At 43.7% G+C, this 27,564-nt stretch overlaps 1 protein-coding gene across 5 annotated transcripts in view; it reads right to left on the bottom strand.

The window, feature by feature from the left end:
* LOC138295415 (DNA ligase 1-like) overlaps nt 1-27,564 on the bottom strand; it is a 104,824-nt gene that overhangs the window by 46,292 nt on the left and 30,968 nt on the right. For all 5 annotated transcript variants that reach the window (XM_069233700.1, XM_069233704.1, XM_069233699.1 and 2 more), the window contains exon 3: nt 2,416-2,523. In XM_069233700.1, coding sequence (XP_069089801.1) covers nt 2,416-2,523 — 108 coding nt within the window. The remainder of the gene's footprint in view (nt 1-2,415; nt 2,524-27,564) is intronic.

Below are 27,564 nucleotides of genomic sequence, written 5' to 3'. Positions count from 1 at the left end.
TATACATTTCTCAGAACTGACAAGCTGATCTCACGGGAGAAAATAATTACATTTTCAAAACATATCCATAAATATACAAGCCTCAGATGTGAAGCTAGGTACAAAGCAATGGAGCGCTGTAAACACACACAACAGCGCAGGGATTGATAAGGTGGAGGGCAAGTGTGGGTGGGGTCTAATCGCTTGGGAGAATAGACAGAGAAAAAAGAATACTTTCACTTTGTAATGGGAGAAATACGTCGGAGAGTGAGGATGGTAAGCGATGCAAACTGCTTGGGCGAGAGGGGGCATGGAAAAGGTTGATGATTAGGAGTTTATCACTCAACGCTCAGGTAATAAGCAGGCTCGAAGTGGTAGATGGGCGAACTCTCTTCAGAAAGCTGTAGTAATCAGGTGGTTACATGGTGAATGTCTGTGGTTGAGGAACAGGACTTTGTTGGGGAACTCCTGACCTCTCTAGGAATAGTCAGTTTTATTTGCCCTTCAGAATCTATGATGATATAGTGCATTATTTGACCCATTTTTACAAATTCTTATTTGGAGGAAGAATCCACCATCTAACGCAGTACAAATTTGAGCGGGTACTTATAGAACACTTGCAAATAACATCAGCTTCCAGCAACCCATCATGTTGCACCATGCTGAAACAGCCGCCACTGACCATGCCACCGCCGGAAGACCAACTCTAGTACAAAAACCTGCACCCACACCGACTGATTGATAGAAAATCTCTCATGTGGTTGCCAAAAATCGAAAATGAGGTCCATTACATCTACTAAATGTGTCATTTTCAGTGGACATGACATTAGAAGGCCTGCCGTTGGCAGGGCAGGCCGCCTGCGCTGTGTGACTGGGGTTGTACGTTCACCGTAAGTTTTTCAGAAGGCAGAGTGAGTGAAGGCTCCGCTGTCATAAGCAGGGTGGCCTCCGCTCTTCTGATTGAGGCCCAAAATCACTAACGTAGGGAATAATCTTAATAAGCCACATCCTGTAACCGGTAATCTTTTTAATAGAAACGTATCCTCAGACCCACTTATTTCATTTATTTATTATGGCCTTTACTTAGCCCAGACCTCATGGCAGGGTAGTGGACAACATAATATAGTTACGTGTAGAAGCACTTAAAACAAAACTACAAAACCAATAGAACAAGTAACAGCTGTAAAAGAATCAACTGTTGGACCCATCAATTAACTAGTTTCAGGAGGAGTCTTAAACAGTGCCTTTTGAGAGCCTTAAGGGAGGTGAGAAATTTTGATTTGCGTCTGCGTTTTCTCGGGTAGGATGTTCTAAGTTTTAGGAAGTTGATATCAGAAAGCTTGGCTTTGCCATTTTTTATTTTGTTTATTTTTTTACCCTGGGTATTTAAAGAAGTGTTGTTTATTTGTTTCAGGATTCTCAAACAACTACAAAAATCTTTCTTATGTAATAAATTAAAACCGTGCATGATATATCTCAAAATATATCCAACAATAATCAAAATTTACACAAAAAGAACACATTTGTGCAGAAAATAATTATAAATAAAAAAATAACTAGCGAGTATTTGAACAAATCAGTTGGAGAGATTGAAAAAAAATGATGCTTAAAATGTCCTGCGATGCACCAGATTTCATACTCTAAAAATCTCATTAAAAATGCATGGAAATGATTACCACTTTCTTAGTTGACTTCATTGCCATCATGTATTTAAATCCATCAAAACCCATATATATTACAATAGCAGACAGTAGATGGGACAAGTTCTAATTACATCATGGCAAGTCCTCACTCCTCATTCTTCCAAATGGAGATTTATTCCTAACTAAGGGATCCACCTTTCTTTCTCCTTCAATCTTAACTCTTTCATGGGTGCTCTTGAGCCTAAAAGCCACCCATTGCAATTGTCTTGTTTGGAGCTTAATTCTTCCCGTAGAATAATCACAGTCTGAAATGGGCCTGCACTGTTGATCTCTTCAAATCAAATTTGCTAACCAAGCCACGCCTAGCCAAAGAGAAAGAGGAAAGCATGCCCAGGAAGGCCTCGCTGCTATAGCTGACGGCTAGTGAAACATACCAACAAATTATTTCAAAAACAGGTCTTAAAGAAGGGAGAAGATAGAGAACACTGCTTTTGATTTTAAGTTTGCTTAATGATGTAGATGTGCACCTCTGTGATGCCCCCAAAAACTCATATTTATACAATGTGGTTCTGACAATGATTTCACTCCTAATTAACAAATGGCCTGTGCTCACTGGAAAAAGCACATACATTTGGGTGGAGGGATCAGATATACAACTGTAACATCAATGTAACGAAGAGTGGAGGTCCTCCATAGAACAAAGAGTGCCAGGCGGCCATCACACTTTTGGAACATTGCTGGGCTTCAAGCTTCTGAAAAGAAAATGGAACTTATTATGTGTGTTATTTCTTACCTTTATTTCTATAATCAAGTCTTGTATTTTGGTCTTAGCTGGCTGGTCCCTTCTTTCCTCAGGATGTTTCTCCGCAGGTGACTTTTCTGTGATTCCATCGAATAAAAACTAAAAATAAATCAAAAAACACTCCTCTGAATGAGTACTCATTATTACAACATCTAGTTTTACATATAAATAGTATGTCCTTTTGTGGTTTACAATATTTTAGCCACATGTCATGCTATCAAGACTCCCTTTCAGGGCATTCACAAGTATACTGAAACAGAAATAACTGGTATATGAATAAAATGAATAAGCCAAATGTAAATAAGACTAAAACAGTCATTCTCAAAGAGAAAGGAGACGTACGGGGATCACTAAATTTGGGACCTGTGTATTGAAAGGTTTTGCCTCCAATCTGATAGTTAGGAGGTATTGGTCGTTCAGTTTCAAATATTGTAGCCAATGGTGTCACTATATAAGTTTACTCAGGATTGTTTCACTGTCATAATTTTTTTTCGCATTATCTACTTATCGCATCTCAGTATAACATTCACAACGTGTTCATTCACAAAAAAATCATTACTGCTAAAAAAACAAAAAACTCTCTCTGTTATATCACCACTGGGCAACAGTAAACCACAAACTTATTTAGCAAACCACAATCTTGGTTTGCTTTACAAAAACAGAAATGCTTAAAAAAGGTAATACCCATATCAGATTCTCATCAGAGCAATAGGTCTATTGTTTTAAAATGGAATGAGAAGAGCCTTGTTAATGGGTGAACAGACTGGTGGTTAATTTACAAATTAGTGACCCACAGACATCTACCTGGAGACATCTAGTTCTATGGAGCATAGAGATTTAATGGATAAGAGGGAAAGCATCCGAATGTTAGCTTGGGCCATCAGATCCATTTTATCACCCTTTATTTGAAAATGTTTTCATTGAGTTTTTCACGCAATATGTGAACATTATACAGAAAGGAACATTGCCATCGTAGGCACCTGGACACCTAGCCTGCCACTTGCCTGTGGCTTCCAGTTCCTGCTTTTCCAGACTGATCAAGTGACACCGCAGCTGCCTGGGTTTTCCTGCTGAGGTTTTCCCGACCAGGTTTCTCCCGCTCACTGTTCTTCCAGGCAACAGAAGCCCCTCCCACCCCAGGACCTACTTAATGCTGGCCGCAGCACAACCACAAGTAGGCACCTGAACATCTAGCCTGACACTTGCCTGTGGCTTCCAGTTCCTGCTTTTCCAGACTCATCCCATCACACCGCAGCTGCCTGGGTTTTCATGACTGGTTTTTCCACTCACCGTTCTTCCTGCCAACAGAAGCCCTGAACCACCCCAGGACCTACTTAATGCAGACTGCAGCACATCCGTGCAGCAGGCATGCTGCTGGGGTGCCAAAGGCAAACCCGTCTGCGCGGGAACTGCACCCAGCGCCAGTACCCACTGGCCCTCCCTCCCCCGAAGATAAACCATTGCGACCTCTACACCATTGACCCCAGAAGCTGCAACCAACACTGCCACCGTGCTGACCCATGCTCCACATTAGGACACTTTATCTGCACCCACTGCCATTTCCCCTGCCACAGCACACACACACCAGCCCACTGACCAGTACAAACCCTAAACGGATATAAAATCGCTCACCAGGTTCGCACCAACAAGCTGGGAGGAGGAACAGCCATCATCCACAAAAAGACCATACAGTGCACCACCACCGACAACACCACCACTCCCATGGAAAATCTCACCTTCAAGCTCCACATGGACAACAAAACAACCACCAGAGGCACCTCTCACATACCGACCCCCAGGCCCGCGCTCCAACTACTGCAACACCATTACAGACCTCATTGCACCCCTTCCCTTAGACTCCGAGGACTACATCTTCCTTGGCGACCTAAATCTCCACATCGACGATCCCAACAACAACTGCACTTCTCCTCGACAATATGAGCAGGCACAGATTGATCCGGATAGTCCACGACCCTACACACACTGCAGCACAGATTGGACCCCATTTTCACCTCCAGCAACCGCGTCAAATACAGCCATGTTACAGAACTCATATGGACTGATCTCTCCATTGTCCACTTCAGCATCGCCAGCCCCTGCATCTCCCCCCCTAAGATGACGAGCGCTCCCCAACGGAGGTGGAACAAAATCTCAGAGACCAGCTGGGTGGACTCCCTTAACACCTCCAACCCCGCTACCACCACCACCCTCGAACAGGGAGTGAAAAACGTCAATGCCTGGAACACCAATTGTGCCGACAGCGTCCATCAAGATCAACATCCAGAGATGATGCTCCAAAAAGGCCAGCTGGAACACCCAAGAACTCAGAACAGCAAAACGAGACAGCAAACAGCTGGAAAAGAGGTGGCACACCAGCAAGGACACCTCTGACAAAGCAGTCTTCAAGACCTCCCTCAAACTGTACCACCGCCTGTTCAGGGCAACCTAGAAGACAGTCCTTGCCATACGCATCAACAGCCAAGGAAACAACACCAAGGAACTTTTCAACATCGATAAGGAATTCTCCAAGCCAGCGAAAACAACATCACACCCTCACAGGAGCTGTGTGTCAACCTTGCCCACTTCTTCCATGACCAGATGGCAACCATATACCACTTCAAACCCCAACCCACACCTATGGACTTCCTCGACAGATACGCCACCACCGTAATCAACATAAACCACATACTGACCGCCTTGAACATTCTCTCTACCCAGAACATCACCTCCACATGAAATCCATCCACTCGGGAGCTCCCACAAACCCATGCCCACACTACATCTTCAACCGTGGAAACCAAAGGATCGGCGAATAACTCAACACCCTGTTCAACACTTCTAGTAACACTAACATTTCCTGACACCTGGAAACACACCGGTGTCAGACCACTACTCAAAAACCCTCTGACAAACCCAGCGAACCTAAAAAATACCGGCCAATCTCCCTGCTCCCATTCCCAGCGAAGGTACTGGAAAAGATCATCAACAAGCAACTCATGACATACCAACTACTCAGTGCCTCCCAATCCGGCTTCAGCATCAATCACAGCACCAAAACTGCCCTGATGGCAGCCACCAATGACATCTGAACCCTCCTAGACGGAGGACAAACAGCAGCATTGATCCTCCTTGACTTCTTGGCAGCCTTCAACACTGTATCTCACCACATGCTGATCAAAAGACTCCACAACACCAACATCCAAGGGGACGCGCTCAGATGGATCATCTCCTTCCTCACTCAAGAACCCAGAAGATCTACCCCCCACCTTTCATCTCCAAACCCAAGGAGATCACCTGCAGTGTCCTCCTGGGCTCATACCTCAGCCCCACGCTCTTCAATGCATACATGACCCCGCTGGCCAACATCGTCAGATCCCGCGGTCTCAACATAATTTCCAACGTAGATGACATCCAACTCATCCGCTCACTCCCGACAGCTCCTCCACCACCAGAACCAGCTTCCAGATGCATTACAAGCTTAACTGACTGGATGAAGAACAACTGCCTGTAGTTGAACACAGACAAGATGAAAGTACTGATCTTTTACAACAGCAGCAACAGATGGAAGGACTCCTGGTGGCCATCAGACCTAGGACCCACACCCACTCCCTCCTACCATGCCATGAACCTTGAAATATCATTGACAACAAGCTCACCATGAAATCACAGATCAACGTCATCTCCTCCGCTTACATCCTCACTTTGCGCATGCTATGTAAGATTTTCAAGTGGCTACTTCTACACACGAGACGCACCGTGACACAGGCCCTCATCACCAGCCAACTGGACTACGGCAACACCCTCTATGTAGGAATCGCAGCGCAACTCAGTCCATACAGAATGCTGCAGCCAGACTCATCCGTGGCCTTCCAGACAAACCCACATCACACCCCAACTTAGGCAACGCCACTCCCCGTACAGCAGAAATGCCAATTCAAGCTGCTGTCCCACGCACACAAGGCTCTACACAACCAAAGATCTGCGTACATTAACCACCACCTAAACTTCCACCAACTGTTGAGAAGACTACACTCTGCCTCCCTTTCACTTGCCCATACTCCCTGCGTCTACCGAAGCAGAAGTGGAGAACGCTCCTTCTCTCATATCCCACACACACCTCCCGACCATCACCTCACTTCTGGAATGACGAATGCCCTGAGGACCTGGCTGTTCAAATAAGCCTCTGGGACCTACAAGCGCCTGAATACTTTATCAGGTGATTAGCTGCGCTTTATAAATCCTGACTGATTGATTGATCCTACAACAGGTAATATTATGCAGTAGGTGTCATCAGTGCCCATTCTAAACACAATCATGGTGAAGTCGGGCCCTGTGTCTCAGCCAGCTCCATGCCCATGTCATGCATCTGTGTCAATCAATGTCAGTGGCGGGCCTAATCGGTGTATCACACATTGCTGTAGATAAGGAGCAGACCTTATCCATCTTCATCACAGTGTGGAGTTAAGTATTAGGTAGGGGGAACCAGTGATGAGCATATTGTGCCTGTACGCACAAACAGTACAGTTCAATGTCTTGGAACGCAGTCCTCCCTGCTTGGTGAGGTTGTTAAAATCTCCCGGGAGATTTCTTGGTTATCTGCCCAGTTATGTCAGTCAAATAAAAAGGAAGCACAGCTGAGTAGAAGATGCTTTTGGAGGCGGGGACAAGAAATGTTGATGAAAAAATAACAACATTTGAGGAGGACAACCATTTTACCAACCACCAGTCTTCTGTAGCGCACTTCAAATGGAGGCTACGGAATTTCCAGATCTACCCTCAATAAAAGACTCATCCCCGGTGTCCAGTATGTGATTCATTCATACAGAGGAATTCCAAGATCAATTCCTGGACCCATCCAGTTCACCACTACACGCATCATATTCACCCTGCCACACATATCCAGAGCAAACTCACATTTGCCATCCATGTCCCACATTGAAGGATGGAAAGACTAAATAAAACTTTTAACAGGAGTGGACAACAGGCACTCACCCTTGGAAAGACAGGTTAGAAGGGCCTGTCCCTTCAGTTTAAACACATGATGTCGCCAATGCCAGCCTCTCGCAGCCATGGGAAAAGACAGAAGTCTTCTTTCAAAGGGGGCGGGGGTTACAGGCCAACATTATTCAATGCTTCTCCCATGATGGAATGCACACCTTATAAGCAAAACTGACAATCAGTCAAAATCTTCCTCCTCACCCAGTAGTTGCTCTCACTCATATTGACCTCAGTTGCTTGTCACATGTTCAAACCGTGAAAGGACCCAGTTACCCACACCTTGTTCAGCTAGTGTTGCACTAACTCTGTGGTGCTCACTGGCCATTCCCAGTTGCCTTCATACTAAAAGGAGCCTGGTCTCACCCAGCTGGATTTACCCTCTTGTGTCCCTCACACAACCAACAAGGATAAATGGGAAGGAGAGCTGTACGAGAGTGAAGCTTTTTTTCACCTCAAAAAGCGAAAGATTTGCTTTGATAAGATTGTTCGGTTTTCACCTTCCAGAGAAAAAACAGAAATCAGTGCACTTTTTGCAAATTTAAAAGTGGTGGGCAATATTTCCTATATTTGCTATCACTACGTACTTGCAAACAGTGGGAGGAAAATGTGTGAAACCCAAAGGTGAAGCCAGAAAGATTTAGAAAGAGCGAAATAAGTAGTACAACAAAAATAAAATTCAGACTCTTCTGGTCACAGGTACATATTTTTGTCAGTTGTCAAAAAAACGTGCTATCCAGAGCCACCAACCCATTAGTCATTGAATACCAACAATATTTGAGTACATTTTGAACCATCTAATGAATACTACAAGAATCTGAGTTTAGAGACTTGGGTTATTCGTACCACTCTAAATTTTGGATTACCCTTAATGCCAGATAATTCTAGGTCATGCTTTTTTGTGCACACTGACTTACAACTGGAAGTCAAAAATACATTGACATTTAATAGTTGATAACAAATGTTCAAACATGAAGTATTTCCACACTTCTCCCACTAAAAATGGTACTACATTTGTGTGGGTTGATCTATAATGGAGGCAGGAAAGGCCCAAAAATGCAAACATGTAAACAGAAGAATTCATGTTTGGATAAGATGAGACTTTTGTGGTGGTGACTGCCTGATATGTCTAGGCACGGGTTTTGCCTGAACCGTAAGAAACCTATTAACACTGTATATTTCTGAAAATAGACACGCAGGAGAGTCAAGCACAACATGGTGTGCACAGACCTCATTACCTTTTCTTACTTCGAATGCCCAGCAAATGAGAAGCTTTGGATGAAATCACAGAATTTCCTAACAGTTCCATGAGAAAAGATTTCAGAATTTGATTAGAATAGCTAAAGTCCTACATTCCAGAGCTGCCACAATTCTCCTGATAAAAACAGTATTCGACTTGTGTAGGTGGGGTTTCTGTCGGCATAGGAAAGGCCACCAAAAGCACTGTGGAAATGTCAAGATTTTTGTTTACAATTACAATCATTCTTTAGGACCTAACCAACTCATATTGTGTTACAGTGTGTCACAACACAATGTTCTTCTCTTCATACTGTTACCAGGTGAAGAACTGATATCACACGCTTGAAGATATGGTAATCTGGAAAATCCAGCAGGGAGTGGGTTTCCAGTCTGTGGGTGGAGGCTATGCACAAACTTCTTCATTGCAAGTTTTTCAACCTGTGCAGGTCTGCTGCACCTTCAGAAGAATTTGTGTGTGTACTTTTGGAGAGACAGTTCCATAGCTTCACCACCTCAACAACCCCTCCATAGCTGGATAACAGTCAAGGATATAGGGCACCATAAGGTCTGTTCACCTCTTGTGATGTAGGTAGCTGCAGTATTTAAGCCAGGGACTGACCAGCACCCAGGGCCATCTACTCACCCTGGGCTTTTCTAAAAACTAGGTACCGAGAGGAAACCAGGGTGGTGTGTCTTGCATGACTCCCAGTTAGCTTTCTGACCCACAATGCCTTGCAAATGTTTAAACTACGTCTAAAAACACCACCAATTTTAGTATAGATTATGATTTCAAAATGTTTTGCACAGCGTATTTTTACGCTCTAACAAAAATGAACACCAAAACTGGAGGATCTCCCTAACTAAGATATTAAGGAAGTACCTCTCTGCACAAAACTGGAAACGTCCTAGCAAACCCCTTTTCACAACATGGGATAGGGCGCTGTAAAGGTCAGTAGAGACGGGGGAATATTATAGAATCCCAGCAGAGACAACAGATGGCCATTTCTGTCTAACCCACAGGGACACAATGATGTTGCTTCTGCCAAAACCGAAGGCCACATAAACATAAAAAACCAAGAGGTATGCTACATAAACCATGGTTTGCCCCCCCGCCAGGCTACCCGGTTCCCCGACCCCTGGAATCCAGGACTAGGGGAACTAACATTCAAGGTCAATGATATCCCTTACTTGACTTCTCCTTCATTGAAACATATTACCTATTCATAGTCAGATGTCCATTAAAAAATACTTTCTACCAAGCAATAAAAATGTTGTTGCCTTACCATATGTAACTTAGAATGTGACACTCACTGCCCTGATGTTATACAATGTTATGTTATGATGGATCATAATAAATTATCTATTAAAAATACTAAGCCCACAAAACACTTAATTTCCTGTGTGTGTGTGTGTGGGGGGGGGGGGGGGAAGATAGCTGCAGTATTCTTGTGGCACCCAGGTGGGTCAGGGGTCTCGTGGCACCCAGGGAATCCACCAATGCTTTTCTGAAAATAAGAAACCCAGGCACCCACCTCACAAGTAATGCAAGTGCCTCAAACGGTCATATGAGGATAAAACAATGGTACTCGCTGCACCAAGTGGAGGTCATCCTAGATGGAAGTATTCTTCTCACAATCCAGTGGGACTCGCCTGTTCAGCTGCTTCAATGATCCTTTTTCTGAGTCTCGCTAGCACGGACTCATCACAGTCTGCAGCTTGCTTGTATGCTTTCCGTTGGATTGGTTAGACATGTGAATAACACTCCAACAAATGGTTTCCTCTATGCAGTGATACCTTGTGGTGCCACTAGCCGTCCCATCAGACTCCCTTCTGACAGTCATGAAAAGCAATGCAAAACCCAAACCTGCATACTCCAGAGACTTTACTCAAGCAATCGCTGAACGGGGCTGACATGATGAAACCACTGGCTGAGACAACTAACCCAAAGGTCACTGCTTTAATATTCACAAGAACAACGTAGAGTTTTTAGGATACAATTTTATCACAGGAATATAGTTTTTAAAAAAAATCACACAAAATATGTATTTTTTCAATCCTGAGTATCTTCCCTTGTAGTTGACCAGTTTAAAATGTTTTACCATGACTCCCGTTGCAAAATGTGGGTTTTTAGATATTAAGCGATGTGCGCCTGGTGGACAAAAAGAGAAATGCACTTGCTTAATAGCATTGCCACTTTAAAACACATAGACACCATCAGACTCCAATAACCCATTCCAGTAGGGAATGCACGTTTGTTGGTGAGGTTCTTCAGTGGGTGAAATATGAGCTATGATGAAGAGGAGGTACGGATCCCTGACTGCAGGTTATTCATGTTCAGGATGATTACATTTATGGTCATGGGCTGGTGAATGACATCCTCATAAAAATGTCTTGTATTAAAAGACTGTGAAGAATGAGTTGATGAGTTTATGCAACCAATTACTATTTGCACTTTAGTGAATACAGAATAGAGCAGAACTGAATGATAGAGCCCAGTTGGGCAACATGACTGTGATTTAATCAGTCGGGTTATGAAATCTGTGGGATCTGCAGTTCATGAGTGCCCAGATGACTGGTGATAACAAAATGTACTAGGTGATAGCGCCCACAATGGATTGTCAGTTGTGAGATTATATGTAATGTTTGAAAGTAAAGAAAAACATTACTCCTAGGATTAAAAAATGTTGTTGAGCTCATCACAACAATATGCATCTAACGTTTATAGATGCAATAATAGCAAGCATTTGCAATGCAACAGGTCTCGCGTTTGTTCATGTTCAAGCTGATCGCGTTGTAAACTCCAAACCCGACTTTTCACCTATTGTCAAAAGTGCATTTATGTACATAACCCGAAAAAAAGTGCAATTAACTGTGTAAAGCCCTCGACTTCTGCCAAGCGAAATCGCGCTAGTAAATTAGAGAAAATGTAGTCCACGAGCCAGACAGAAAACAGCAAGCCTCGCATGTTTTCTCTACTTGGTCGCTGTGCTCGAGGAGGGCTAGCCACCGGAAAAGGCATGACGTATGCATGCCTTCGACTAATGAAAGCAAGCAGATTCTAATAGGCAGGCCCACGAACCAATGAAAAACACTGACGTGACGTCGACAGGGCTCCGAGCCCTTTTCTAAACCCTAAAGCGTCTCACTGCGATACGCATGCCCGAGCGCATGCAACGCAAGCTCGACCCTAAAAAAGCAAGCAATGTACATAAAATGTGCTGTGACTAGAAACAGTTTTACTGCAATGGAATCGTACTTAGCCTGAGCTAAGCAAAAAAGCAATAATAATCTGCTTTGGTAGAGAGTGATTCCTAGTTTTTTTCTAGTGTTACTATTATCAAACTGAATGCCAGAAGTGTGAAGTTTTGGAAAAAGGTCTACACTGGTGACCAGGACCAAATAGTGCCTTCTGCATGCAGTTATTACAAATGAGAATTTTGATTCTTGATTACATCAGGAAAGATCAAAGAAAATACAACTAATTAAATCAAAATACCAACTCGAACCATTAGGAATTGATAACCAGCTCCAAGATACAATTGGATAAACTGGACCTACTGCTTTCAAAGGGCCTGTTCCTCCTCTCTCCGACTCCCAGCAGTCGTCATTAAGAACAGTCCTTATACTGGGCTTTACTTGACTGGCTTTCCTGCTGCCCTATTTTAGAATGAACCATTCGGTTTTATGTTTCCGGACCAGTTTATTAATATTTCTTTGATACAATGGTTTGTTTAACACATTGTACTAGTGAGACAGGACTTACAATTGAGTAAGATTCTTCAGTATATTTATCTACTATCAATATGTGTGTCAGACTGTATATTCAAGCACAGGCTGCACCGACAATGGGGAACAAACACTTGATTCATTGTGATTATACACTGTATTAAGGACTGCATATAAAGTCTACTGGGTGAGTTGGTGCTGGCAAACAGACAGTGTGCTTCCCTCCCCTTTTGTTTTAATTTACTAAAACAATATTGGGTTGACAAACACTGAGGAAGAGCCTGTGTGCTTGGAGCGGCACAGAACATGATATACTGAAAGCAGCTTGCCAGGCACTCCAAAACCCATACATTGCTCCTTGCTGAGGATAGCCAACTAGCACAAAGCAAGTGTTCAGGGATATTGAGCACTTGGTGTGTCAATATTGTGTGCGAACACTTGGTTCATTGTGAGTACGAACACTATTGATGACTGCATCTATGTAAATGCATTGGGGCATCTGTTGGAAGGTGGCAGGCAGTCTACCCCCTCCATGTTTAAAAAATCTCAACATCATTATATATTACTTTCCACCACATCGATTTCCTTTCTTCGTATTGTTAACTTTTATGACCTCATGTTTTTTATTTCATTTATCCGTTTTTGTGAATGAATGATCTGTCATCTTTAAGTCTTACAACAGACTACTTTAGCTGTGGAGACCTACTGTTACCAATACTTTAGGAGAAAATATACAAAGAGCATTGTTAGGGTCAGCCCTCTTCAGCCATTGGCTGGCTCACAGGTACTTTTCAAGGATTGCCATTGGTTGGACGGGCTGCCTTTTAAGCTTGTAGCATTTTGTAAAAGGTAACATTGTACCATTTCTGTGTTCCTTGCAGTTTGTTAATGGGACAAGGCTTCAGATAGCCTCCAACTTTGCTTGCTTGCCTCCCCATCATCCTTGCTCCCCAATTCTTTTGACTCTAAATCCCCATTATCACTCCTCTTGTCCGTCAACTGGGACTCTGTGTTTATTCCCACCTCCTTGCTCCTCTGTTCCTGACATATTCAACCACTACTCCTTCAGTCCCCACCTTCACTCTCCATGATGCCTCATTTGCTTCCTGTCACCCCATCATCCTTGCTACCTGGTCCCCTTTCTATATGTTTATGTAAACATGCCAAACACTATGCAGGCGTCAAAGTGTGTGTTGGTAAATAAAACTGATTTTTACAACTACATAAAATACATTTAAAAAATAAAACTAAATGTTTAATATATTGAACCTGGTCGCAGACTCACTACAAAAACAACATAAAGCTTAACCATTCAGCTACCAGCATTTCTATGATGAATAAAGAGCATGTAGTGCTTTTAGCATAATAATTCCTTCTGGCATATTTCCTGAATTATGCAGAAAGAAAATAAATGTTCAACGTGGGTAGTACAGAATTAAAAGCAAGTAAATCCATTGGAATAATAATTTAAAAAAAAACATATCAGGTGCGGTTTTATCCAAAGGCTGTTTTCATACGGTAACCCATCCATGGCCCCTTTCTATTTTGAGTATTATATTAATCTTAGGATAGTCCTTTTTTGAATGTCATGTGACAGCTATTTTTGTATCTCTTATTATTCTCTCAGTTTGTTTTTAAAGATATTGTAAAACGTTATAAAGATGGAGTCTGACTACTGATCCGCCTCTATCCCAGTAAGCACTGAAAAGCCGCACTTTTCATCTGCTCATCACTCCACTTGGCAGAAGTGTGACACAAACAGCATTCCATGTTCACACTTCACATTTTGCCATCAAGTCAAGGTAGGAAGAAGCATGGGGCTGGATGAAAGGCTGTGGGGTCACAAGGGAAACTGTCCAAGAAACTTCCTAATGACCCTGAAGCTTATATGTGAAATGTCAATGTCTTCATTGTTATCGTATCAAATGAAACACTATTTCTAACAAACTGACACATGCTGATGTCCATGTAATGTTGATACTTGTATTAAGAAGCCACTGTTTTTGCAATATTATTGACTACCCGCTGTAACAAATCGAAAAGTGCTTTACTATTACATAAAAGACGCCCTTTTTCTCGACCTGCTTACAATATGTTGCTGGCTTTGGGCACCTTCAGTACAAGTGCACTATTTAGAATGTGAGAAACAGTTTTTATCCAGCAAGTAAACTTTGGACTAGCTCAAGTGCAATATAGGTATGAAGGTCATGTCTTGCCTAGCACACATACCCTGAATTTTCCATTGGTTTCATTATGCGCACAAGTCCATATTCTATTTAGTAGGGGTAAGCTGCTTTAGTACTCACCTCGCTCACATGCATAAAACAATATATGAGCACACTCTCAATTATTACCTACTTCCTTCACATACCGAAGATTATCCCTAAACCAACATCCACAATGTGTATAAATAACATCTTGCCCCAAATCTCTTTTTCCCTCTCTGTTCCTCAGTGGTCTTTCATTTTCTCCTTCTCCTTTGTCCTTGAAAAAGTTCATTAGAAGTTCTCAGTTTCTGAGAATCAGCTGTCTCCTTCATTACTACTCCCTCATTTGCCTTTAGTGCTATTTTTCACTGCCTTTTCTGTGTTATTTTTTTCCTTTGTGCAATCTCTTTCTTCTCAGCGTTCATACTTATTTATTTGCAATGTGTTTTATTCGGTGTGCTTTCTCATGTCCCTGCGTTCTTTCAAATGCCATCTCTATTACTTTTGCCTTTCTCCTTACTGTGGTTACTCCTTTCCTTTAAGTGACTCCTCACCTTTGTTTCTGCTTTCCTCTGTCAACAGTGTTGTCTGCCTTTTTTCGAATTGTCTCGCCCACCTCCAGTTTATTATATTATTAACGGTGTCATGGTGATCTTCTTTTTGCTTCTGTCTGGTCTTTTCTATACTCCTGTTTTCCATTCTCTGCAGTAGTTTGTCCTCTCTTTTGTCTTGTATTTTTCCGAGATGCTCGCTTTCCAGATTTAGCTTAGTATACATTCTTATCTTTCTCATATTTCCCATTATCACTAAGCTGTCCACCAACTCCTTATTAGCTCAGTACTCTTATCAAGCGTGTATGATTTTCTACTTCCCCCACTGTTTCAATCTATCTGCCTCTCTTTTTTACCCTGTGACAAAGTTCCTCTTTTTTGCATGGTGGCCCATATTTTGTGTGAACTGGTGCTGCTGCACACTAGCATACTGCTATCCAGTTCCCAGTGTATGTACTCTGCCCCTTAAAACATGGTCAAATTGGCCATATTAAACTTTACAGTAAGGGGATAATATAAGGTGTACAGAAATGCACCAATAGCATAGAAAGTTAAATGCCAACTCTGACTGCAGCATTTGCAGAGCCATTCATTATGTTGACAAGGAAATAAACCTTTTGACAGGAGGGAAACCCTACTTTTAAATATTAAGTAAGTGACCCATTAGTAAGTCTTGTAGCCCACAGGTTAGTGCGCATGGAATCTAAAAATGGAACATGTAGGAATTTAATGTTTTCATGTTCCCACTGTTGGACTTTTTTTGCTTATGCAGGGTCATCCCCAATCTTTTTGCCTCCTGCCTCCTATTTTGTCTGACCTGTTGCTGTTGGTTTTTTAGCTCTGAGCACTTTACCACTGCTAACCAGTGATAAAGTGCATATGTTCTCTGTGTAAATTGTAATGTTGATTGGTTTATCCATGATTGGCATATTTGATTTACTAGTAAGTCCCTAGTAAGGTGCACTAGAAGTGCCAGGGCTTGTAAATCAAATGTTACTAGTGGCCTGCAGCACTGGTTGTGCCACCCACACAAGTAACCCTGTAATCATGTCTCAGACCTGCCACTGCAGTGTCTGTGTGTGTATTTTTACACTGTAAATTCGACTTGGCAAGTGTACCCACTTGCCAGGCCTAAACCTTCCCTTTTCTTACATGTAAGGCACCCCTAAGGTAGGCCCTAGGTAGCCCCAAGGGCAGGGTGCAGTGTATGGATAAGGTAGGACATATAGTAATGTGGTTTATATGTCCTGACAGTGAAATACTGCCAACTTCGTTTTTCACTGTTGCAAGGCCTCTCTCTCTCATAGGATAACATGGGGGCTACCTTTAAATATGATTAAAGTGTAGATTCCCCTAGAGAGTAGATGGAAATGTGGAGTTTGGGGTCCCTGAACTCACAATTTAAAAATACATCTTTTAGTAAAGTTGATTTTGAGATTGTGCGTTTGAAAATGCCACTTTTAGAAAATGAGCATTTTCTTGCTTAAACCATTCTGTGACTCTGCCGTGTTTGTGGATTCCCTGTCTGGGTCAGTTTGACAGTTGGGTTGTTTTTCACCTCACACCAGACAGTGACACAAAGGGAGCTGGGGTGTAACCTGTATTTCCTGATCATCCATCTCTGCTAGGAGGGAGGGGTGGAGTGGTCACTATCATCTGAAAGGACTGTGCCTGCCTCTGACAATGCAGACTCCAACCCCCTGGTGTGTGTCTGAGGCCTTGCCTGGGCAAGGCAGGATTTCACAAGTAGGTGTGAGTCCCCTTTGAAGAAAGGGGACTTCAAAGACTAAAATGGGTATAAGAAGGGCACCCAAACCTACAGACTTTAGAAACACTTCTGGAACCAAGAGGAACCTCTGCCTGGAGAAGAGCTGATAGCTGAGGAAGAAGTGCTGCCCTGCCTGTGACTGTGCTTCGTGGAGCTTTCCTGCAGTGCTGCTTCTGCCAGAAAAAGAGGGCAAAGACTGGACTTTGTGTGCCTTCCATCTTGTGAAGAAATCTCCAAGGGCTTGATTTAGAGCTTGCCTCCTGTTGTTTGAAGTCTCAGGGACAGCAAAGACTTCTCCCTGCCAGCACCTGGAGTCTCTGGAGAGACTCCTTCTCTGACAAGTGGTGCCCTATCCAGTCCCTGGGCCCTTGAAAGGAAAGCTGGTGGAAATCCAAGGAAATCGACTTTGGACGACTCCAGACCGCCGCCGCTGCTGAATCCGGTGACGCCGGCTGCACCCGACGCCGTGACCTTCGCGGGAACGCGACGCTCTTCGCAGGCCCGACGCCGCTGCAGCCCCGCTTAAGTCTGCGACTCCGCGGAAGTCGCCGCACCACGTCGTGACCGACGCCGCTCAAAGTTCGTGGATTCAACGTTTTGCACAGACGCCGCGATCCCCGACTTCGCGCATCGGCTTGTTTTCACTCTTCACCAAAGGTACTGTACTTGGGGGTCTACACGACTCTGTGTCCAGCTGGTGTCGGCTTGTTGGGGAACGACTCCGTCACGACGCCGTGTTAACATCTCATCGAAGCATTTTTGTTTCTAAGCGCTATTTTTGAGTTTAATCTCTAAAAATTCATAACTTGACTTGTGTATGTCGGATTTTTGTCGTTTTGGTCTTGTTTTGTTTAGATAAATATTTCCTATTTTTCTAAACTGGTGTTGTGTCATTTTGTGGTGTTTTCATTAAGTTACTGTGTGTGTTGGTACAAATACTTACACCTAGCGCTCTGAAGTTAAGCCTACTGCTCTGCCAAGCTACCAAGGGGGTAAGCAGGGGTTAGCTGAGGGTGATTCTCTTTTACCCTGACTAGAGTGAGGGTCCTTGCTTGAACAGGGGGTAACCTGTCAACCAAAGACCCCATTTCTAACACCCACAATGCTATTTTCAATGTCAGTGATGTAACTAGCTCTTTGAAGAAATCTTTGCTTTGGAGTAAGATACAGAGACGGTTCAACAACTGTTTTTACTATTTATTAAAACAATTTTTCATAGATTTTTGATAAATATTTAGGAAAAGTAACTTTGAAAAAGGTACACTTCCCTGCCCAAAACCCCTACAAGCTTACCTGCCTACCTGGTGATGGCCTGCCAGTGCTGTTTTGAGGAGGTGGAAAATACTGCTCTCAGAGCAGAGATAATGGCTTGGTGGAGAAATGAGAACCAGCTTAGCCCAAGCAGGGTAGGTTTAGGAGTATCCATGAACTTCACTGACTTAAAAGGGACCGGGAAGACCTGCACTTTAATAGTTTTAGTAAAATGGGAAGTCTGGAGATGATGGATCTTTTGATCTAAAACACACTTTAGCTTCCAGGTGCGAGCCTGAGTGGAGGAGGGAGTTGTCCCCAGAACTAGTTTGGAATGGTTGAGTGGGGGATGCCTATTAGCATAAACACACCCTTAGGAGTGCCACACGCTCTCTCCGGGGACAGAACGTTTTTTTCCATCTTGGATTCTACTGAGAATGGTGCACTGTGAGAGAAGCGAGATGTACAGCAAAAGGGGAATGTTTGTCATTGGGAACCTTTTGCCAATTGGTCAGTGAGTGTACAAGCGTCACCTCCACCCACTGGTTAGTGAGTTGAACAAAGGTAGCACCTCACTATTAGTCCTTCAGAACACTCTGTGGAGTTCTGGCATAGCAAAACAGCACTGGACCTGCTGTTTGTAACCTGTGTACAGAACTGAAGTGAACTAGAAGGGTCAGTTGGCTGCCTACCTGTGTGATGGCGGTCAGGCTTGTAACCAGCCATGGAGGAGCTGAACTCAGGGACCCTGCCATGAAAAGGCTGGTGGAAAGCCAGTGCCAGGGGCCCAACTGCCCAGCACCCTCGAAATGCGCCTGTTTGCTTTGCATTCTGAAGGTGCTGGAGTGCTAGGATATTGGCCTCAGCTCCCTTATCACTGTTCCCACCGGACAGCCCAGCAGGAACGTGTATTACAATGTTCCCGCCAGTGAGCCTGGTGGGAACTTTGTCATACGCTCGCAGGGGGGTTAGGGGGGTTGGTGGGAAAGGTGAGGTGACATGACCGATTTGCCGGTGGCGTCCTCCCCATGAGTTGGACGGTCCCGTGGTGGGACTGCCAAACTTATAACGAGCCCCTAAGTGTTGTAGAAGCCCATCTATATTAGGCACATTTATTTTCACACATTCACCTACACTTAACATTTACAAATAATTGGATGTATTTATAAGTGAAACATAAATATATGTATTTGAACATGATGCTTCTGTTCCGAAAACAGTGGAAATTTAAAAAGTTGGGACTGCGGATCACAGTCAACTGAACTGTTACATAGCTCAATGCTGAGCAATGACCAGCTTGGTATAAAATACCAATAGATTATTTATCCTTAACACAAAACTTTACATTATAAATTTTTAGCCCTACATACATTTGGGCTTTTACCTATTTTCACTTTACACATGAGCTGCTCTGCATTTCAGTCCTTGAAATTGCTTAAAAATTACTGCCATTATTCAACTAACTTGCAGAATGATTTCAAAGCTACCTTCAAAATAGTTTAATTTTAACAATATCTGACTTTGTAATACAAGTGAGGCATTGTGCTGGATTCATTAAATTATTATCAAAACATTCAAAAGCACAGATGGGGAAAACAAAAGCATTAAATTAAGAGTATTCACATAAAAAGCACACATTGACTGTGTAGTGTGTTTTTAGCCATAAAATCTCCCACTTTATAAAGTGGACTCATGAAAGTGAGAGGCTGTCAATAGGAAAGCATGGATGCTACCATACACTTATTTACAGAAGGATGCACTGGACGCATCTACACACACATACCACTACGGCGGTCATGTAAATCAGATGACTGACAGGGAACGGAGGATGGATACCCTTACCAAAAATGAATACTGCATTTAGAATGTAGCTTATCTTTTTACAGCATTTGAAGTCTACTTTATGTCTTTCTTAGTACTCAATAGCATATCTTTTGTGACCACTAGTGTATGAGGACGACTGAAATGTGAGGGATACTTTGTGAACAGAATACTAAGGAAGCACTGCATCCTTCATGTATTGTACCATTATTATGAACACAGAAATGCATTTACCAAGTACATACCCATCACACATGCACTCTGCAGCACTGCACACCAACCTAAGGTAGACCGAAGGTGAACTAGGTGCACAGCAGAGGAACTTTAAAAATGTCAGCCTGTAGAGGTCATTCCGTGTACGCTGCTACCACCGCGCTCTTGCTGCTTAACTGCTGCTAAAACAACTACAATGGTCCAAATGGAAAATATTTAAGAAAATTAAGAAAAACAAACAACTTCATGGGTTAAAATGTCCAAATCACAATTACCCCTTGATGATCACAAAAGAAATTAAATCCAGGCTCAATCTGAATTGTCGACGTTTCGACCTGGCGAAATATATAGGGCCCACTCTCTGCCTCAACTGCGGGTCTTCCTCAGGACATCAACCACATACGGGCCAACTTATGGTTTATCATCATTAGCATTCATAAAAATGTGTATGTTTTACTTATAAAATCCAGGGTCTCAATGCCTTAGCATCTTATAAAAGGGGGGAATCCTTATGTAACCTCCCTAATATCCAATTTCAGGGAATCACCATCCTCAATGTTCAAATATTTTTCAGTTGCATCAATCCAAAAGGACACCTTGCATTTTATAAATGATATCCACTGCACACGCTGTAGAGGTAACGCCATTACTGGTCCCCTTCTAGCGTGGAATCGAAACAACCCGATTATCAAGGAGCAACAGTGATTAGGACATTTTACACTTATGAAGTTGTGATATATAATGTTGTAGAATGGTCAACTGACAGGCTCCATTGTGTATATATTTTGTATAATAAAATGGGAAGGTGGCTTTTGAATTCTCTGTTCTTTCTTGCACAAGCACTTTTTTCTTACACTATTTTGGGTGTCTCTGGGGTAACTAACTTATTTTAACATATATAAATAAATTGTATAGATTTTCATTCTATGGGTTTAAAAATAAAAATATGATTTGAATCTCTATACATGAGTGGATGCTGCATGGTTATATACTACTGGTGACGGAGATGGGCTTGGCGCCTTGGGGCAGAGTCAGTCTTGCTCTACCCCGCGCTCAACTGCAGCGACTTGCTCTAAGACCTGGCTCCAATTGAGGGTCGACATACCTTCTGAGATTGCCATTGCCCCAGATATACCAACAGTTCTGAATACCATACAGAGTACCCTACATCTCCAGTCCACCAAAGTGGACGCCCAAATTAAATTGCTAAATACATTAGCAGTTTTTACTTCATGAATGGACTCAAAAATTGCAGATCTCGATAACTTGATAGTCAGAGCTCAGAACACTGCAGATTCCTGGCTACCTGCCTGTCCTTGTACCTGCTCTTCAATCTTGGATAAACTAAGCTCTCTATCAGGAGCCTTAAGCAGCGTCTTTGAGGACTTGAAATGAGCACTTCCTCAAAACAAGGTGTCTGCTCTTAGACTCACCTCCGACCCCACGAACGACAACCCTCTCCATCCCCCAACAACATGTCTGCAGGACACATCCTTGGAACCTTCCAAGCCCTCCTTACAGGAACCTACGGATGGCCACCGACCGCTAGCGAATAACCAAGCAAACACAGCCCCTTGGAACCTCCTTGCAGAAATCAGTCTCACCGAGCAGCTCGGGTCTCCTCCCAGCCTTGCGGCTCCTCTTCCTCATGCCATAATTGACACCTCAGCTAAAAAATGTTCACCTCCCCCACTCCAGAAGAAATGCCAATGGGAGGAAACACAGCCTAAGAACATCTAATAACAAAAACATAATTTCCTTCTTTAGCAGCCAGGTAGAGGGACCCAGAAAATCGTCCTGCTCTCCTTCAGGGCTTCAGACTCAAGTGCTCGCACCCTCATCGGAAACAAAGGGTGGGTAATCTAGTGCTTTCAAGCCGACGCCCCGCTCCAGCTCCACCTTTTCACCAAGACAATTATGTGAAGGTGCCTCTATTGGTGATTCTAGTAGTAACATCATTGACAAAGGAGGCATGTCCCAGACCCCTCGTCCGGGAACCGTCAAATGTCCTGACAAATGCACTTCATCAAATGTGCCCCTTATTGTCACAGCAAACTTTGATAACAGATCTCGCCAGGTCCAACTGTCCCAGAACTTAGTAAGCCAAGAAAAGCCCAGGGAGCGGGTGCAGGAGAGCGACCTCACACCGACAGCGCCAACAACTTTTGAGGCTACCAGGCCTCAAAGCAGGACCAACCATATGATGCTCCAGCTGCAAATAGCCTCTACGAGCTCTCCGTTGACCCTGCGTAACAATGCCCCAAGCTCCACAATAACCTTGCTGCACCTGGAGCATAGATCAAGCCTGTCAGGACAACTCAGTGAAACCGCAAATCCCACCTCGGCGGACATGGTCTCAGTGGCATTTATCCCTCCCTTGGCACTCCAGACGAATGAAGTAACCAAAGTTACCTGGACCTCGGCAGAGGGAGCAGAACAAATGCTTGGAGTAGGAACTACATTTAGGAGCTGGGGGATACATATAACCCCGGCACTACACCCTGCTTATCCACAACCTCTTTTAAACCGGCAGGACGGTCAAGGGTCTCAACCATCACCCAGTGCTTCCAAAAAGACCACAAGGAACTCAATGAACTCTCACGGCATGACAAGGCCCAGTTCAGCATCTCTGCCTGGCTCTGGGGCACCATCCTTCTCTAATGACTGAAGCTGGTTAACTAGTGCACTGAGCATAGGATCAAGGCAACTATGATGGGACGGGCTAAATATCAGCAAAGAAAAGGACAAATCCAACTTTGCAATATGTTCCTGGAATATCAATGGGCTACTGGACAAACTGGAGGACAAGTGCCTACTCAACTACCTAACGTCATTCCAGATAATAATGCTGCAAGAGACATGGACAGAATCCCCACCTGCAATTACAGGATTTGTGAGCGATCATGTTTCGGCAACAAGGAGGGCTCGCTTTGGGTGCTTGAGTGGTGGACTCATCACATATCTCAGTTCAACAATGAAGGGGCGCCATCACACGTCTGCAGCAATGTGTAGCAATCTGTTGACAGTTCTTCTTACTGTGACCCAAGGCCCCTCCACCCTTCAACTAGCCCTAATGAACATCTACATCCCACCGGGAAAACTCGCAAACTAGAAGCTGCATGTAAACCGAAAGAGAATATTGAAGAACTAGTCAATAATGCTCCATGCCCCCAATTAATCCTAAGTGGTGATTTCAGCATGAACTTGTTGGGATCTGATCCTTCTGATGAAGCCACTATGGCGCAGAACCTTCTTTGGCAGATACCAGACAAACTGCCTTTGTCATTTATATATGAGACCACATTGTGTATGAGAGAACTGGGTGGGATCTGAGTGACCACGACTTCCCTGGGAAGCACTAAGATGTCATGCGCTCGGCTGCCCAATTGTCTCTTCCCTTTGGGAGAGATGAGGCACTGCTAGTTAGCCAGAGCTCAACCCGGATTTGGGGTGACAAGGGTCCTTCTCCGTGGGTTAGACTTAGTCCCCCACACTGTGAACGATCTTGCCGCCCAAAAATCCAGTAGTCTCATTTAGGATAGTGAGAGCCTACGCGACATGGCGCCGCCAACGATTGGTCTGGCTCTAATTTTCAGGTCCGCCAGTCTCTCTCGGTCTCATATATGATAATGATCCCTCAGTTCCTTTAACGGAGACGTCCGTGGCACTAAGGATTTCCACCACCGCGATATAGGTAACCCTAAATATAGCGGATGGTTGTTCAAGCTTGAACCTTAAAAGGAAAGACCCCGTTTTGGTGTACCTTCTCCGAACCATCGCTGTTTTCCTAATGGCAAATCCCCAGGTAATACAAATAGCTCTTAATAGGAGACAGCCGCTCACAGCACATTTGCTTGCACATGGTCTTACGATCCAGGGTGGTCCAGTCACGTTTGTGGTGGACGCCCATGCAGCCTATAGAACAGAACTTTTCTACTCCTGGGTCACATTTCCAGCAGTTGATGGGAATACAAATACATTTCACACATATACGGTTGAGAACGCGCCTGGCCAGTACACGGCGTACGCATACCTAGAGATACCTCTATCTTCTCAAGAACATAATAATTGGCTTGATGGCGCCCTACCCCATACAATATTGCCAGTAAGGTTAGGTCCACTGAGTAATGATAGTCCGACCTGGCCTTTATTGGCCACATATACACCACATCCTGCGGTTGCAAATATGCCGGTGGCTGAAGTTCATCGTTTATATACGGCTACATATAGACGCTTAGCACAATTTGTGATGCAGACACTAAATACAAACCCAGCGCGTGCTGCTCCAGCACAACCACATGCAGTAGCTCCAGGTATAAACCCCGCGACGGTACACTCTATCATGGGTAAAGTTCCAGCAAAACGGGAGGAGACTATTTTGGCTGGCACAAAAAATGTATACGCTGGAGGCAGTATTTCTCCATACGGGAACTCAGGACAAACATAGACTATTAACTATGTGTTTACCATTTGGCATGGTTCCCACAGTGGAACATTGTAATACATGGGGCACGGTGTTTGCCGCGCTCTATACAACGGCACACGGTACACTGACCTTGGCCAACCTACTGGAAGTGCTTAAACAGATTCAGGATGAATACGGGGCTGCCCCAGCCTTATATTTAGGAATGCAACTGATGGGCAATTTTGCCACGGTTTCCTCAATAATAGTAAGTAATCTTAAAGGGGAGGCGGTTGCACTTGCAGTGCGTATGCGTCTTCGTGACGTCCCGCAACTAGATCAGGAGTGGGAACTGCCTAAAATAATAGCGGAAACATATTCCAGCATCGGTCGAGATAGCCTAGGGAATAGACTGCAAAAGGAAAAATGCTAAACAACAACTGAGGGTAATAAGAAGCGCTGGGAGAAAAAACAACAGACACCTAAAAAAGAAAGGGGAGAATCTCCGCGTACGGAGACCCCGCAGAATAGGTATAATCTCAGAAATAGGGATAATTTGAAGATGCCTGATAGATATCAATACACTGATACACGCCAATCTCGTTCCTTTCAGGACTCATCGGAAAAGAGAAATGAGAGATGTGGGCGGTCAGAGTGAAGAACAGAGTACGTGAGACCAAGACAGGAATCACAACGCTCTTCTGAGGTTTCTGTCAAGAAGGAAGAGAAACCGATACAACAAAAACAACAGGTTAAAAAGAAAAAGGTGGTGGCAGACTCAGTTAGACATGCCACACAGGAAGGGAGTTCTCTTGAAGAACAAGACTTGGGCACTATCACTGCTAGACAGCGCAGCAGAGGTCACAATAGTTCGCCGGAATCTTCTAGAGCATCTGGAGGTGAAAGCAACTGATGACTTCATACAAGTTGAAACAGCAGATTTGAGTGTCTCTGAACCCAATAGGGTGTATACAGTGACTTTTCAATTGGAAGGAGACATTGAACGTACTATAAACACAATCTTTTGGGATCGTGTAGTCAAGATATAAGATATCTTGCTGGCTGAACAGGATTGGCCGTATGACTTTGTTCGCACCTGTCCAGTTGGGGAGGAGGTTATTAAACCTTCGTTCTCACCACTCGTTCCAGGGGAACTCGCAGAGTCCTATTGCATTAAATGGGCTCTAGCACAAGCACCTGCCTAATATAGAAATAACGTAGGGTGGGATAGGGATTCTCCATATCATGTAATTCCGATTAAAGGTGAACCTCAGCCACAACCGCAGTATCCAATAAAACATGAAGCAAGGGCACCAGTGAGGGAAATACTTACACAACTAGAATACCAGGGGGTAATTGAACCCTGTGTCTCACCGATGAATAATCCCGTATTCCCTGTAGCTAAACCGGACCATTCATATAGAATAATCTTAGACTACAGACATTTGAACAGACATATACGTACATATGCTATACAAAATTCACATAGCGCTGCACTGATGAACAACATTGTGCGGAAAAAATATAAAACGACTTTAGACATCTCGAATGGTTTCTTCTGCCAGAATATAGCACCCGAAAGCAGGGATTTGACAAGCTTTAGCGCGTTAGGCTCCCAGAAAAAAATTCTGTTGTTTGCCTCAGGGGTATCAGAATAGCCCGGGACTGTTTGCGGCTCGTGTGACTGAAATTTTACAGGGGTTGGACCCTGAAGCATTGTCATATGTAGATGATATTTATCTCACGGATGACGAGTTACTACAACATTTAAGACGGGTAGCCCGCATAGTTGTAGAGTTTGCCAAAATTGGCTACAAATTTAACTTAAAAAAATCTAAAATTGCCTTCCTCAGCATCATATTCCTGGGAATTGAGCTGCAGAATGAAGGTAAGAGCCTAGCACCACAAATTTTAGAAAAGTGTGCTCAATTGCAACCACCTAATATGATTAAGAAACTCCAATCATTGTTGGGCTTTCTAAATTTTGGCAGAACATACATTCCTGATTATGCTACACGCATAAAACCTTTATACAAATTAATCCGTCCTGATTTTTCAAGCATATTCTGGACAATTGAACATACACATACTCTTCGGGAGTTACAAGCAGATCTCCTAGCTGCGAAACATTTACATACACGGGACAATAAGACGCATTTGGTCATCAGGGTGATAGCTGGGGCCACTGGGTTTACGTATGTCACATTTAATGAAGGTGAGACAGTCCTGATTGGATACAAGTCCCACATGTATTCGGCGGCTGAACAACGATTCGCACCTACAGAGAAAATTCTCACTGCTGTACAGATGGCTGTTATTAAGGAACGACCTCTTGCCCAGGGTAAACGCATTATAGTCGTTTCCCCTATTCCGGCCCTAGAGGCTGTTACAAAAGCGAGCGTTCCTAACGCAAAAGCACTACACCCGCGATGGATACAATGGGCTACGTCTTTAACAGCCACTGATGTAGATTACATTTTTGACCCAAAGTTACAAACTCAGGAATTTCTGCAATATGAAGTTGAATATCCAGTTACCGATGACACGTTGCCTATTGATCAATATCAAGTAGTCATGTACACCGATGGCTCTGCGCAACAGGCGGTGGGGACAAAACACCAATATTCTGCTGCATGTGCAGTAGTAAGCGGCCATATGGAGGGGGAGAAATTCTGCCCCCAACATACTTATACACAAACCTTAGGGGATTGTACGGCACAATTGGCTGAGCTGAAAGCTCTCTAGCTGGCAATAGAACTTACGGATCCGACACAGTTCACACTGATTGTTTGTGATTCGTATTATTGTGTCCAGTCTTTTAATGAATACCTACTTTACTGGCGCTTGAATGGGTTCAGAGATTCAAAGGGAAACACCATAAAACACAAACTGCTGTGGGGGAAGGTAGCAGACCTGAAGGAGACGCTACCTAAAGTCCATGTTGTACGTACTCTTGGACACCAGCGC

The sequence above is a fragment of the Pleurodeles waltl genome, chromosome 5 (assembly GCF_031143425.1).
Source record: "Pleurodeles waltl isolate 20211129_DDA chromosome 5, aPleWal1.hap1.20221129, whole genome shotgun sequence".
Lineage (NCBI taxonomy): Eukaryota > Metazoa > Chordata > Amphibia > Caudata > Salamandridae > Pleurodeles > Pleurodeles waltl.
The sequence above is the reverse complement of the archived record's forward strand: the minus strand, read 5'-3'. Positions and strand labels throughout refer to the sequence as shown.